Raw genomic sequence first — 17,192 nt, forward strand, 5'->3', positions numbered from 1 at the left:
GTGATGGAGTGTAGTGACACAAGGGCTGACACTGTGGCCAGCGAGCGGTGAAATATCCCGGCCACAATGAGGCGTCTTGCATAACACAACAACAAAGCTCGCTGCTACTGCCTGGGCGTAAAATGACCGGGAGGGAGGAGGAGCTGCGGCGAGATCTGTTTCTTAAGTCCTGGCAGTAAAGAGGGGATTTAGAGAAGCAGGCGAAAGAGGAATTGGAAATAGAGCAAAGAAATCATTGAAAAAAGACCACAAAAAAAATCAACAATAATGTTCTTGTTATTCATCCATTATGAAGGAATGCAGAGCAGGAGGGATGGTGCATTGAGTAGCCATAAAAAATGTACATATATATGTGCATGTTTGTATGCATTATGCAAATAATAATGCATAAGTAGGTGGAAGAATGGAGGCAATTTGGTTTTGAAGAGTCAGGTTGCTGATTGTTGACATGCGTGCACTGACTCTGTGCCTCTTTGTGAGAAGAACCACAGAGGAGCCAGAAGACTACTCCACTCACCGAGCAAGCAATTCAAATTGATTTGATAAGTGCGTCTCTTACGAGCATTATCACATATTCCCCATCAGTGCCCGAGTGGTGCATTCAACTGCATTTGAAGAGTATGTTGTTTGATTTCTAAATAGGTGGCATTGAGTAGGATTTTCCTTACAGACCATACATGCACATGCACACCTATTTCCCCTGCATCTTTAAATGCATCGCAGCAGTTTCAGCTCAAGCCACTGTGCATTCTCTCGGGAATTTGATCACATTCTCCTCCAGCATCCTTCAATCAGAGACTCTGTAATTTGTGTCAGATTGTGGGAATTGATGAGGAGCCACTTGTATGCTAATGCTGATTCCTCCCACACAGAGACTGGAAGTGATAAACAATGAACATAAACCACCAGCGACCCTGCAGAGAAGTTATACTCTGCTCCGAATATGTCTGCTGGCTCTCCTACAACATGTGGCGTCATGAGCAGTGAAAACTCACCGGACTCTTCCTCGTGCACTGTGTTCACCTCTAACTACCACTGAGAGTGAAGCCCATGGGTGTGTTGTTGACTGTAAAAGACAGCGGGCTATTTAATCACCTCTGACAATGCATTTGTTCTGACTTGAAGGGAATACTAATGAGCAAAGAGGGACCACACTAGATTTTAGCGGGATGCATACTGTATGTAATTTACTGGGGTTGACACAACCTTCAGTGTCCTTCATAAATGCATATAGTTATGCATAAGCACGCCCACACAAACACATGCCCACTGATAGCTTTTGTATAGCTGGTTCATCTCCTGGAGAGACATTTGTTTTAATATTCATATTTCCAATTTAAGAGGAAGTGTATCTTATAATCCAGTATTATAGTTTCTCTTTGTTGTCCTGGGCCTCTCACACTATATGATACACCTTCTCTTTGATGCTAGGTTCACTGTTTAAGTTCCACAGACTACTACCTACTTGAAATCCCTGTGATTTTCACATTTACTTCAGAAGTGTTGAGAATGCAAATTCAGGATTTACCTTCGTTTGATCACTATGATTCATGTGATGGAATCTCCATTGGAATGAGTCATTATCTTGTTTCATGTCTCTTGCACGTGCGATGATAGACTTAACTTTTGCAGTCCTAAACCCAAAATGATTAAAGTAATGAACCCTGGGTCGACATGATCGACTGTCGCACAGTCACCCGTAAGCTCCATCTGCGTTTCTTGTTCCTCTGAGATTAAATTCGGAAGCAAATGCGACGTCAGCAAGACATGCGACAGAATAGCCCGCCTTGCATCACCATATATTTAAAACAAGAATTAACGTCATCAGACACAAGTTCATTATTGTCGGAATTGATTGGTCTGTAAGGATTGTTTTGAGGATAAATTGCCTCATGTTGCGTTTTCATTTCCCCGGCTCCCTTTTCATCTTCGGTGTGTGTGCTGCACCACGGTCAATACACTGGAAGTTCTTAAATAATTAAATTCAATTATTCAGTGCCTGATCTCAACATGTTTCATTTCTGACTGATTTTTTTATTTTTTTTTGTAATCAGAAATACATTCTGCCCCTGTAAGAATTACCCATACACAAAATTGAATCTGTTGCCGCAGCCTCTTAAGAATGGTAAAAATCAACACTCTTGGATGATATCATTCACAGAGTGAAAGCACAACCCAGGTGGTTCTTCTATATTAGATGCAGTCAGTATGTGGGAGTTTGTGGCATTATATGAACTCAGCTGTGTTTCCATGTCTTGCGCATCTTTTTTTTTTTTTTTTTTTTTTGGTGGAGCCTGTCGTGGCAGGCTAAACGACGGGGATCAGTGCGGTCGTACTCAGTGTGGGGTGAACAGATGGTGGAAGCAGTGAGAGGTTTTGGATTCAGCATCTTTCACCTCAACACAGCAACACAAATTCCTGCTAGAGAAGTCAACACGCACAAATGTTTTCATACACAGACACCACTCACAATTGAGCTGTAATCTGTTAAATCTTTCCCCTGGAGACTTTGATCGTGCGCCATGGCAATTTTGGTAGGAAACCTCGCAACGGCACAGTTAAAGGCTTTGGTTTCCCAGCAGAGGGATTTGTACGTATGTACACTACAGTTTTGATCTGAACCAGAAAAAAAATGGTTTAAGTTGGTAATCTCATTTTGTCCTCACTACATTATCATTTCATTCATTTATGACAATGGATATTTTAATCAAATGAATAAATTGATAAGTCCCTCCCTCCCAGTTATTTAAAACACATACTCAGCAAACCACAGCATGGTTTTGAAAAAAACGACAAAACTGCTAAGGAGGTTTTTGCTTTAAATTACTCTTAATTTGCATTAAACTATAAAAAGCATGTATTTACAGAGCTGAATTGACGAAACTATAATTGCATTACATACAGTATTTATTTTGGTGAATTTCTTCAGTGTGTAACAGTCATTGGCAGACGCATCCCTTAAAGTTCACTATCATTGTATAACACAGGAACTGTGATTGTGATAATTATGACCACTGTTTTACAAATGAAAAGAAACATCTGATAAGTATTCTAATTTGGGATACATGACTTAGAAGCTGAATTTCCCTCCATCCATCTTCTGTACTGCTTCATTTAGTTTATGGATGCGGGGCACTGCAGCTGATTCCAACTAACAAACCGTGAAATCATGGGAAAAACCCCGGACAGGTCATCAGTTCACCACAGAACAAACACATAGACACAAACCTGGATTTGAACCTCTCGTCTCCATGACTTCTTGATGACACCACTGTGCAGCCTATATAAACTAAAATGATTGTGATAAAACAAAATGGACAAACAAACTGGTCTTGACAGGTTTACATGGTTTAAATGGTTTCCTAGTTTTCTCAGGTATTCACCACCTCTGTCTATGTTTTCTGAATGTAATAAATACGTCATATTATGCTGGTGCTGATATACTCCCGAATGTTGGAACTGTTGTACATGGACACTTCACAGCACATCACTCATCCCGTGGTTGTAATGTCCCTAATGACAGCTAACTGGAACATAATGCTGACAGATGAAGCTTTATTTCTGTTGGCACACATGGAAAATATCACACAACTAAATATACAAGAATAAACAGGCAATAATCTACAGTAATATAGAAATACTGTAAATAAGATGTGTTTTTGCAAGCAAAAGAAATGATGAAAGAAATATTTTTTGGTGTATTTTTGTTCCTGTCAACCAATACATAGTTTAACTGTCTCCCTGTCAGTCAGTCAGTCAGTCAGTCAGTCAGTCAGTCAGTCAGTCAGTCAGCCACTCAGTCAGTGACGTCTGACAGCAACTGTGTGATTGTGCAGGAATTTGAAAAGAACATTAATGTGGAATAGCGAGCATACCACTCTTCCATCTTCTGAGTTCAGTACTTGAGTTTCTTATAGAGTATGAAACATCTTAAGCAGAGCTGACTTTGTTTTTGTTCTTGACAATTTCTCAGTTTTTGCAGAGTTTGTATCCACGTTCAAGGTTGTACGGTTGTACTGTAAATCAGCATCGTTGTCATTATCCGTCCAAATCACATCAGGATAATAGCAATGGTAAATGGTCTAGATTTATATGGTAAATGGTCTAGATTTATATAGCGCCTTCTAACCACACTAAGGTAGTCCCAAAGCGCTTTACATATCAGCTCACTCACCCATTCACGCTCACATTCACACACCAATGGGACAGAGCTGCCATGCAAGGCGCTAGTCGACCACTGGGAGCAATTTAGGGTTCAGTGTCTTGCCCAAGGACACTTCGACACATAGACCGGTGTAGACTGGGATTGAACCTCCGATGGTGGTGATCATATGTAATCCAGCTTTCCCTCTTGTACAATATTGATTAATGGAATGTCTGCTTCTGAAAGTCTCCTCATGATAAAATATACATTTCTAATATCAGCTGTCATCACATAGATAATGCAAATGTTAATCCTTGAAGATATTGGTCCAACCTTCACCTCACCATCCATGTTTCCTTCTCCTCAGAGCCGGAAGCAAGATATTCCCAGAGAAGAGCAGGGTCCATCGATAAAGAACCTGGACTTCTGGCCAAAACTCATCACTCTCATGGTGTCTGTAATCGATGAGGACCGCACAGCGTACACCCCAGTCATTAACCAGTATGTACTTGTTCTTCAGTGAATCTTAACCTATGTCCAGACTGCTCTTTGCAAATGCCTTGCCAGCTTTTTTTTTTTTGCCAATGAATTGAATATTAGTCAGTCTTAAAACAGACTTGAAAAACATAATTTTCCCTGTATATTTCAAAGCAGCTGGATTTAAGATTAATGCTGATGTTTAATAAATGAACACATGACGTGTGGAATATTGATGTACAGTCAGTTATATGTATGGTTTATGATAAGTTTGAACATTTATGTATTTGTTCAGTAGTTCTAGTGTCTTTAGCTTTTCTTTCTTTATTTGTTGCTTTATTACAGCAACTTTACTTATCATAATGAACCACAAAGGATCAAAATAGACACAAGTTCAAGTAAAAAAAAAACCCTACTTTGTTCATAGATTTGAAGGGAAAAGAAATATATATATTTATTTCCAGTAAACATTTAAAAAAAATATTCAGATTGAGGAGAAATTAATGAATTTTGGCCTTGTACGGCTGCAATTCAGGCAAAAAACACTTTGAACCACAACGCTGATGGATAAAAGTGTAAAGCGCTGTTGGCAAATTATATAAGAGATTACAGATTTCCGTAAATAGGAAAATAGGGCTGCTGCTTGTGATGATGATTTGTGGGACACGCAAAATGTTCACTGTTCAGACGAGTTGGTTATCAAGAAAAAACAATAAACCAAAGGGAAAAGAAATGACATAACCGGAAGAAAATAGAGAATAACTTGCCCCAGAAGAAATGGCATCAAATAGGCTTTTCTCTCTCTGCTTCCCCTTTTTCTTTTCTCCTTCCTCCTGTTGATTTACGATGCTTATTAGAGCTGTTTATGCCCTGAGCTTTCTCTCCTGCACTGTCTAATGATAGATTTGCAATATCCGTGCCGAGTGGCTCCACGTTGCCTTGGTCAAGTTCCAGAGTGACAGAATGTGACACTCCTCACAATCCAATCCAGATACAAACCAGTTGCTAGTGATCTGGTGATCTTCCACTTCTTACTGGAAATATTTATATGGTAATATAATGTATGTGTTGAAAATTTCAAGTCAATAAATTTAGATTTGTTTTAACATTGAGAATTAAAAACTGAGTGACAGTGTTTTTAGAAGTGTAGAGCATAAGAAGCTTTAGAGATTATCTCCAGAAATACTCTTCATAGGGATATTCAACACACAGATGGATGTAACTTCTACAGATATACATAGTGGCTATAGGAATTATGTTCATTTTTACAAGAAGGTGGCCTTCATTGTTTGGTTTCTGTTCCGTGCACCGTGTGGGTGAACGACAGGGAGAAGAAGAATAACGGAGTGAGATTTTGAGAGCGATCGAGATGAAAAAGGGAACAAACAGTCCTGGGAATACTAATCAACCTTCCATGCAGTCTGGGTATTTGCTCCTCTGCTCCAGAAAAGGATGTGCTGATGGTTTGGAGAAGGGATAAGAAAGTTTTAGTGCAGGCTTTCTGCAGCAGAATCCTGACTGAGCAGATCATCAGAAATTATTTGACAAATGAGTTTATTAGAATCACACTGGTCCAGAATCAAACCAAAACATTTAAGTTGACCGTTTTCCCGCCTGAGGTCCTGTGATTTGTAAACATTCTCCTATCACTGTCTGAAGATAAGGACAATTAAACTATCGACCTGTCACATTGCTGCTTTGACTGAAAATCTATAAACATTTCAAAATCGCAGATTACTTGGCAGATAGGTTGCCACCCCGGTCTCGGTTCTTTGCTTTGTCATTTCCTCCTGCGCTTCCCCTCATTTGTAAGCAGCATCTCAATTCCGCCCCAATTCAACTTGGTTTTGAGATGACGGGGGATTATTAGATTATGAGAGTCACCAACCATGTCCTCTTGCACATCTGTTAAGTCATTTGTTAGAGATTCGGGCTGGGCCAAGCCATCAGGACATCCGCTGGAGCATGTCGTTAGATGGAAATAAGTCTGATTGGAATCCGTTTCAATTCCACCAGGTTTCCACAGGAGCTGAATGTGGGCAGGATCAGCGCCGAGATCACGTGGAACCTCTTTGCCCTGGATATGAAGTATGCAATGGAAGGTCAGTGACAATCAGAAAGTACTCCCTGAATGGTGGCGGTGGTGGGAGGAGGTGGGGGGGGGGGGGGGGGGGGGGGGGACTAACTACAGTTAGTCCTGCACTTGGTGATCAGTTACTGCTGGATGTGAAACTGTTTCTGCTATTTGCTGATGAGCAGTCAGTGTTATTTGTTGCTCTCTCGTTTGCTCTCACATTGGAAACGTGGCCGCCTTGCACTTCACTGTATGTGATTGCTGTTTATTGGCTGGTGTCACAATGTTGTTTATAGGCTGTGTCTGGCTGAGGTCAGCTCCGCTGCCTATCGAGATTATGGTTTACTGCTTTCACGCGATCGATCACGATAGAGAAACTAGAATTTATTTTAATCAAGATAAACCATTGATCATGGGGACAGTCAGTAACAGATGTAAGGCTCGGGTTTTTGTGTCCCTGTAGTATGGCGACTGCGTGGCTCAGTTGCTTCCAATGTAAATTAGGGAAATAAATCTAGCAAGGAAAATGATTTATGGGGCATTTAAGAAGTGGAGTAGTTTACAGGTCAGTATTTGAGTTAAACCTATTGAGAGAATGGACGAAATGCATGTCACTGGTTTAAACTTATGACGAATGGGTGGCTTTTTAAGCGCTACGGCTGGTAAGCTGCAGTGGGGTTTGTGAGTCAAATCAATAGATGTCTTTTGATAGATGCTTGCTTATGTGGAAAGTATTTTTTTTTCTGTAAAAGTGCCTTGAAATTAATGTATCGTGCCAACTAAAACACAAATAAAGTTGAATATAAATAATTTTAATAGGTGTACCACATTCTATTGCTGCTCTGCAATAGAATGTGGTATATCGATTAAAACCCAAGAAACAGAGTTTAACTTATAAGTATGCAACATAATCAGGATATAAGACGGATACTGCACATTGCACAGGGACAAATAATTTAAAAAAGGAGTTTTAAATCCAAAAGAAGTGATTAACTATCTGTAATCCTGCATGAATCAAAATAATCAGTCAACTTCATCCATCCTCACTAATTACTCAGGAGAGTAGTATATCAATCACTTTTTGGCAGCAATTTAGTGCCTAATTTAAAATGCTATTCTGCAAAATAGAATTTACCATTTTCTTTTTTTTTTTTAGGGGGGGGGGGCGGGGGGGTGAAATCTTCAATAAAATAAAACAGTTGTTCAAGGAACAACTGTTACTTTATTCGTTGCTACTCAGGAATCATTCATTATAACATTCACGTGCCAGAGATGCCATTTCAATCTCATGTCTGAGTACTTCATGCCATTCAAGTAACTCTTTATCAAAGGAAACATATTTGCCACCTGCCTGAATTTGTCACGGTATTATTTATTTGATCTATATCTTTTTATTTTGGGTGCAGAGGACGACGTTGTCCAAATGTATTTTAATGTTTTGTTTCTAAGTTCAATTGTTACACCACCTTTCTTCAATTTGGCATTTGTTGTGTTTTTGGGGGGTTATTTCATGAGTATTTTAACTGGGAAAGAATGAACTGCTAATTCACATATTTGCTGAGTTGAACAGGACAGAGTAGTATGAATTATTTATAAAAATAAAAACAATCCAAAAAAACTATTGAGTAGAAAAGTTGGGTTCGGCGACGGAGGTCAAAGATTGGAAATTCTGTTCACACTGTTCACTAAAGAGCAGGAGCTTATTGGTGATTTATCCTCATCTACACTACATAAAATACCTGATGCTTCCTCTGTACTAAGCCATTCTGAGTTGCTATAGCAACCGGGCGCAATGTGCAGCCACTGCAAACTGCAGTGTCTCAATACACACACGTACACCTGCATGTCTATAACACACACTGATGTATAGATTCTGTATATGCACCACTTTTCATTTGAGATTATTCTAAACCTCATCTGCAGTTTAGCAGGGGCCCGATGGAGAATCAGTTCATATAAAAATATGCGTTTGCATCAGGTGCATGTTTACACATGGTTGTTTTTTTCTATGTGAGGAAATGAGCTGGGATTTAAATATAGTCCCCTATCGTAATCATTCTTTATGATTCCATATTATTTTTATTTACATGTTTGCCAGAGTAAATATGGTATCTTTGGTTGGGGTATTTACTGATAGCAAGTGAAATAGTAATAAAGCCTCCATTCCTCATGAGGGTTATTGCCAAAGTTATGTAGCCAAACACATTTTTTTCGCTCATAAATATTCAGTTAGTTCTTCCTCGAAACTAAAGTGAAACGCCATTTTTAGTTTTTTCAGTTTCATTGAACTTGTTTGATATTTTGGCAGCGCGCTCATTTTTGAATTGGTTTCTTTGACAATATAGTGACCTCTATACCACCCTGTTTGTGATACAGTAAAATAATTTTTCACATTGTTATTATCCAGCATCTACTTCAAATACCAACATATATTACATTTTATGAAGCAATATTTGTTCCAGCTGAGCTTCTTCTGCAGCCCACTTTGGTTTGATTCCTGTTTTTTCATACAGGAACACGGGGTCACTTCTTGAGAAACCTGAGAAAATGAAATGAATATTTGATTAAAGATTATAACTTGTGGCAGAGTAGGAAACAATAGGTCAAATAAAAAACATTAATTCATGCTTATTTGTTTTGGAATTATATACAATGACAGGAACATTGTAAGATTTTATAACTTTTAGAAGCATACATTTTAAATCGCGACTCTATTGGACAGAGGGTGGCGCTGTTGAGCCGCCAATTTGTCAATACCCTGTTGTATTTTTGTTGTGTAGTTACAGGGGCATATTGGGTAAATCAACAGAGCAGAATGGCTTGCTTGGTAGAGCTGTTGTCTCCCAATCGAAGGTTGCAGGTTCCATTCCCATCTCTGCCTGCCTACATGCCCAAGTGTACCTGGGCAAGACCCCAAAAGGCCTGGGTGAATGGGTGAATGGACAACTCGTCCGCAAAACTGCAACCCCTGACAACTCACTATTTTTCTTCAGCATTATTGATTTGAAGGATTGGATTTCAAAGTATATTTGACACACTTGGAAGGATTATGACGTATATTAGACACAAAACATAATCATTGTCTGATTTTGCTGTGGGCTAAGTGGGCTGCTGCCCACAGTGCAAACTCAACAAGAGCGCATCGTGGAGCGGCTCAGATACGGTCTTCAGAAATACGGTTTTCAGAAACGTATTTCTGAAAATAAATGAGCTGCGCAGTTGAAAAGTTAAAACGCTGCTTCGTCGCTGACCGCTTTGAGGGATGCGTTAAATTGCCTTACGTAAGCCCGCCCTCCGACATTTTAACGAGCTGTGGGGCTCATGCAGTGGCGACTACAAATATGTAAAACCACATTGTACAGGATTTATTTTCTCAAAAAAATTCTGAAATCTCATCCGCGGACAAGTTTTCCGCGGGTTGCAGTTTTGTTGACGAGTTGCCCGTGGACGAGTTGTGCTAGAATTATGTGAATGCAGTGTGCGAGTGAGTGGTTGGTGGTGGTCGGAGGGGCCGATGGTGCAGTTTGGCTGCCTCTCCTCAGTCAGTCCACCCCAGGGCAGCTGTGGCTACATACGTAGTTTACCACTGAGTATGGAGTGAATGAATAATGCAATGTAAAGTGTCTTTGAGTGTCAATAAAAGCGCTATATAAAACCAATATATATATATATATTATAATCTTTTGTACTTGGTTATTTCGTAGATACCACAGGAATGTTGCATTCATGGTACTCCCGATACTTCCTGCTGCTTCTTCCAGAGACTCAATACATCATCAAACCATGTTGAAAAAACTTGGTCAATATGTACATAACTTTAGCTCCGTCACAAGATTGTCTTTGAGGTGACATCGAGAATGATGCGTCGTCTCATTATGCTGATTTGAGGCCATTTTGAATTAAAAGGTAATACTTATTGATAAGTGGATAGGTTTTGAGTATCGTATTCCACCTTCCACCTCTCTCTTCTATACACATACAACATGACATGTAAATATTTAAGTGGATCAATAATCCAACAGAGACACAAAGAGCCTTTGTGTTGGTGTGTGTGCGCATATCTGAGTCAGGGCAGCTGGGCATGTGACCACCTAGGGTGTTACTGACTGCTGTCACAGCAGGTTTGCGTAGTGCATATATTTGTGTGTGTGTGTCTCATTTGCCCGAGGGTGTCCGAGTTACAAAAGGAGACAAGAATCATGGATGCACTCAGTCACATATACCCTTATTCTCGCTCCTTGAGCCTGAACCCTCTACCCTCCTCTTGCCTCCTGTTGTCAGTACATCAGTGGATGCCCACAGCGACGTGTGCCAGGAGGAGGACATGACTGTCATGTTCCTCAAAGGAGCACTTTGTATGAATTATTGCTCATTTTTTGTTAGTTCTATTGGCAGTCACATTTCATTGCGTTGGGTTTGGTGGAGACAGGTTGGTGATTCACTAAAGTAGCTTTTGACTTGTGTAAATATCTAAAAATACAGTGCATTTATAGACAAATTACCAACACACGTCTGCTTGTGATCAGCTTACATGAAACAATGACATACCATCTTGTATATGGCATGCTTGCTTTTCACCCAAGATTAAGAAAATACATAATCAGAGCATCCATATGGCTTTGGTGAAGTGGAAAGTGGAGGTGTCTCTATAAATATTACATGCGGAGTGCTATGCACAATCTTTGGTGGCAGTGCCCAGATGAAGGCTCAATACAGTCTAATGAACATCTAAACACTTCCTTATATTGGGCCATTACCATTGTCACATTTCATATATCAGCCAAGTGAAAATGTACCATGGCACTCTTACATGGACACATTTCCTTTGTCTATTTATACCGCAACAGAATGACTGGTATAGAATCCAACCGGACTGCTGTTTGTTTTCTCACACTTTTTATAGTAAAACGCAGAAAAATGCTCAAATCATTTTGTGACGTACTGCATTGGTATGCACATCTTCTTTCGTGGCCAAGCAGTATGTGCTGAAAAGGTGGTAGAGCACATGTTAAGCGTGTCCAGGTTGCAGCAGCTTGTGTTACCCATCCAGACAAAAGGAAGTGACTCAGAGTGACCTCTTTATGTAATGTACATAAAACTGGCAGAGCAGCTAACAGAGACACCCTAAAGGAGGCTCGTCGGAACGTCTTGCTTTTTGTGTGTGTGTGTGTGTGTGTGTGTGTGCGCGCGCGCGTGCGTGCGTGTGCATTACTTAATGAAGTCTTTGATGCATCCTCTTCTTCCTGCTCGGAGGCCTTTGGTGCTGGTGCAGAAATGGATGCTGCTAAATTTAGCATTTCAGTTAGAATCTCTGAATGTGTGAGAGGAGCGGGTAGGAGACACTGAGAGGTAGGAGGGAAGACGGGGGATAAAAAAAGACAGAGTGAGAGAACACAAGAGGTAGAATGTGAAATAATGAATGACTGTATCTAAACTTGTTGCCTCATATATTTATTCACTCAGAGCTTTACTGTAAACACTTGGACTGTGTTGAGGGAAATTAAAATTTCAGAAACAAATCTTATTAGCCATCATCAGCCTCATTTTCTATGAAATTATTTAGTATATTGAGCATCCAGAGGCCCTTTATGGTTCACCTTAAACGAGTAAACATCATGCAACCACAACTTAAATTCTAAAGATGAAGAGGAGTAGTTAATTTAAGAAAAAAGGGGGGGAATCATTTTCAACAGTCCCTTGGTGGGAAAGGGGTGCTTTAACAAGAGTTAACCAAGTATTCCTTTTTTTATACTTCATAGTAGTTCCTGCAATAAAGCTTTTCAGTTCTCGCTGTATAGCTGTTTAATAGCAGGGGTCTCTGGAGCATGTCATTAAATATCTAGCGCTTCAGCGGCCCATTAACACATCTGCAGTCTCTTGGAGCAGTTTCACTCTGTAGCATATTTTAATTGAATTTCAATTAATGCATCTTGGCAAAAGTAGATTTGTTTCTGTAGAGTGATGGTGTTTATTGGCTGGGGCGTGGTTATATTTTGCGGTGTCAGTTTAATTAAACAACCGCTGCACCTTCAAGCCTAATGTCTTTGTTCCTCACTTAACGGCTTATATCGTTTTGTATTAATAGATGTTGGAAAGCACAGAGGTCTTATTTTAGCCTTGAAGGCTGTGAGTTTTTAACGTACATGGAAATCTTCATGAATGATTAATAAGTCTTCTCCATTTACTTCAGTACTTTCTGCCTGTCCAGTTAAAAAAAGAATGTTATATGGACATGCTTAAAGAACTCCATATATTATATTTTTATGCCATGTGGAAGTTATATCTCCCCCTCCTGCCAGTGACAGTAACTACAAAAACACAGTGGACGTGTCATGGACAAGAAATGTGTTTCATGCCATATTGTAATGTTAAATACATAAATTTTTAGCTGGCAGTGATCAGGATAACCAGCACTCATCTAATTTTGTGCTGGACTTTAATAGACATTGATTTATGTGTGAGGGTCCTGCAGTGTAGCTTTAATAAAGTGAATGAAAATCATCTGTACCAACACTATTGGTGTGATGGATTGTAGTTCATCTCTGATCCGTATGGATCTCCCATGGAGTTCTGCATACCTGTGATGTGCAAATGAAGTTCAATCATAATTGTCTCAGATATGGTTTTACTGCCACTGGTAATATGATAGGTCTTCTTTTAAATCATAATGTAGATTTGCAGTGAAAAGACACAGACAGATGCTTGATGGAAGCAACAGACTGGAATGAATTTTGAATGATTCATGCATGAACCATGTAGATTAAATCTCAGTATGCACTTCATCCTCAGATTGATGGTAAATTTGAACTGTGATTATCTCCAATCTATCTATAAACATATCGTTGGAAATGTACTGAAGAATAACTATAAGTGGCGTATGTTTACATTTACAACTGAGTGAGTGTAAGAAATATTGACGGTATAGAAATGTCCTTTCAAATTGAAATTAAAACAACTGTATACTGTCACAGGAGATATGTTGATTCAGATATTGTCCCTCCACATTTGAATAAAACAAATCAATATCTCAAATGTTACAGCACTTTTTACAATCATCCATTTTACTGGACCAACAAGGACCTTTAACATCAGTGACTCACATGTTCCGTTCTGTCCCACTTCAGTGTATTTTTTGCAGTCACATCAATGTCAGTTGGTGTCTCTGGTGTTTCAGCAGAGCTGTGTCAGTAGGCCCCTGTAATACAGCTTAGGAGACCCTGTGACAGAACTGGGTCATAAGCCAAGATGAGGGAATTATGTCACAGTGAAAATGACACTGGCCCGTGCTGCCATGTTGGTCCTCCAGTATTTTGTGCAACTTTTGCAGCGCTGTACGTGTGTAGCCGCTGAATAGGAACTGCAGAATGGAAACGCTGTCGTGAACGGCTGCTACAGTTCATCTTGACATCCCCGGCATTTAAATCAATGAAGCAGGGAGTGAGTGAGCCTCCTGTGAGTTGTCTGTCCCTGTGGGCTGCGTCAGACAAGATGACATCCTCACCAGGGACCTTGAGCCGACTCCTCCCACAGGACAGCCCACACTGTTTACCACCAGCAGGGCACAAAGACATTCAAAGATGCAAACACATGCAACAGTGTATCATTGCACAGATGTGCACATAAATGTAATTCCGATATGCACGGGCAGGCAGGAGGATGCTGTTTTGAAAGAACGATTACAATAATGTATCAGACAATCAGAGCACACAATAGAACATGTATGTGTTGCACACTGTGAGTGAAACACAAAGGAAATGGACTCGCTGTGGTGATTATTCATTATTTTCTCAGCCTGTCACATTATCTGTTGAACAGATGTGTTGATTACTAAGGTCTTGAATGAAAACGTCCCCCTAAATGAAGATTTTGATGATACTTGCATGGTAGAATAGTGATAAGCATGCATTAATGGTGAAATAGTCTCTGGTTGAAATGATTGTCTGTGCTGAATCTGCTGAATCTACGTGTGAGTGTATGCATGTCCAAATGTAGATCAAGTCGGATGTGTTGTTTTATTGTTGTTGTTGTTGTTGTTGTTTTGTTTTTGTTTTCTCTTTTTTTTAAGCTATTGAAATTTAAATGTTTCACTTTTCCTTTCCTTCTTTTTCTTTACATTGGTATGTTTATAATAAAGTGTTATTCATTCATTCGTTCATCCAATCATTCATTCAGTCATTAATTCATTCATTCATTAATTCAGTCATTCATTCATTCATTCATTCGTTCAGTCATTCATTCATTCATATTTGTATTATGAGTTCCATCTAAAACCATGCTTTTGAGGTTTGACTGGTGACTCTTATTTGCCCATTAGTGTGAATGTGTGTGTTTGTGACGGTGTCTCTGGGTGTGTTTGCCCCGTGATGGAATGGGAAGTTGGTTGTCAGCTGAGATCAGCTGCAGGCTCCAATAGCAAAGGAGGATAAAAGATTCATGTATGGATAAATGCTGTTCTCTGGGTGGTTGTGAATGTTCATGTGTGCATAAGCCTTCAGATCACATCGTATTTTAAAAGATAACAATGTACACATCCATCAATCTTCTTTGACATTCAGTCCACCTGTGTTCATGGTAGCAGCAAATTAGCTCACTTCCTGGTCCTCTGTGACTTCTCCGGCTCCTCTGGGGGACCCCGACCTCCACGAGACCAAAGGAGAGATATAATCTCCTGGGCCGACCTTGGAGTACGCCCGGTAGACCTTTAATGAGAGAAGATCAAAATCACCTCAACTCACCTTTCAATGTAGAGGAGTAGCAGATCGACCTTGGACTCTCTCCCGGATCATTGAGCTTTTATTTGGGATGTCACTCTTTGTGTTCATGACCGTGAATGAGGGTGGGCATGCAGACTGACAGGTAAACAGAGAGCTTTGCTCTACAGCTTCCTCCACAACAGTCCGGTGACTGCATTACTCCGGCGAGCTCATGATGCCTCCTGCTGTCACTCGTGAAGAAGAACCAAATATACTTAACCCCCCCTTAAGTTTCTCTATATTGTTTCAATTGTCTCGACGTCACGTTTGTGGTCTCGTCCCCAGCCTTTTTACCCAACCAATACTTCACTAGTTACCAGAATGTGAGCAATTGAACAGAGTGCCTGATCTCAAGTAGGAGCTACAGAACAAGGAAGAGCATGTCTTCTTTATTTCCACCACTAAATAGAATAAAACCTGTTTACAGGCTAACCAGACTGCATTTTATTTGCTTTGTTATTGTGACTTGAATACGATGTGTCCTGTTGAGCAGAATACAACTGAAAACAATTATAATGTGCTGTTATTTGACAGACTGGTTTTATAGCTTGATTTTCCATAGATTCTCTATGAAGCGTGCTGAATCGCAAGCTCATGAGAGCAAACAGATTGCACTTTCAATTGGCCTACGTATTGCAGGTGATAAACTAAGAACAATACTGTGAGTTATTTGACAGACACAGGAATGTTGAAATTGTTTAGCATTCATTGCAGTGGTCACGGAGGGGTTGGATGGAGCGATGAGCCTCCACCATCACAAAATAATATGAACATGTTGGAGGAGGTTATCAAAGCTGTAGCAAAAGACAGACAACAGAAGAGAGTCAGAATAAATTGAGAATCTGTTAGCTGAAGTACTACTCCCAATAATATGGTACATATGGCCAGTATTCCAAATTCATGAAAGCAAATGTGCTTTATTGATTGTGCTTGTTATTTTGTGCATCTATCAGACACACTTCTGTGTGCCTTCCTTGCACTATAAACTTTGTCCCCTAGTTTTCTAAATCTTATTAGTATTGCAATCAGGAAATATATTGTAAATAGAAACATTTTCAAATATTGCAACAGTCCGGTGAGTCCATGCAGCCATCCATCATCTTGGGTGCTTCATTTGAGTCAGTGCTGGAACAGATCCAAGCTGACATTCAGCGAAAGGCAAGATACACCCTGAACAGCTCCAGCACAGGACAACCAGAGAGAGCTAATCACATTCACACTCGCAGGCAATGTTAATGTCACCAAATAATAACACACACACACACACACACACACACACACACACACACACACACACACACACACACACACACACACACACACACACACACACACACACAGGAAAAACATGCAAACTGTACACAACAAGGTCCCCAAACCCAGAGATTTACTGAGTATCTTCTCTCTGCTTATTGCTGCTTTAACATATCCCTATGCGCCAGTGCATATAAAGTTAGCTATTTGTTAGTTTATCATCCCATATGACGCAGTAATAAGGGTATTTTCCATTTATAAATATATTTATACAATAGCTTCTTGGTGGCAGATTTCATTTCCGAGGAAATTGCAGTGGGTCATTTTTTTTCTTCTTCTGTTTATTGTTTCGCCATGTGTGAAACGAAATGTTCTCCCTCGCGTACACATCCGCTTTTTGGAAGCGAATTTGGAAAGCCTGGTGAATGTGAGGGGTGGCTGGAGAGTGAAGTGATGCAGAGAGAAATTAGATTTTTCATGGAAGTGTGTG

At 39.9% G+C, this 17,192-nt stretch overlaps 1 protein-coding gene across 1 annotated transcript in view; it reads left to right on the forward strand.

Annotated features, from left to right (window-relative positions):
- Window positions 1-17,192, forward strand: part of unc13c (unc-13 homolog C (C. elegans)) — a gene marked incomplete at its 5' end in the record, with an annotated part of 113,607 nt that overhangs the window by 61,286 nt on the left and 35,129 nt on the right. Inside the window, 2 exons of the mRNA XM_080499578.1 lie at window positions 4,512-4,645; window positions 6,638-6,723. Of these exons, the coding sequence (XP_080355704.1) occupies window positions 4,512-4,645; window positions 6,638-6,723 (220 nt within the window). The remainder of the gene's footprint in view (window positions 1-4,511; window positions 4,646-6,637; window positions 6,724-17,192) is intronic.

The sequence above is a fragment of the Blennius ocellaris genome, assembly GCF_963422515.1.
Source record: "Blennius ocellaris genome assembly, chromosome: 1".
NCBI lineage: Eukaryota > Metazoa > Chordata > Actinopteri > Blenniiformes > Blenniidae > Blennius > Blennius ocellaris.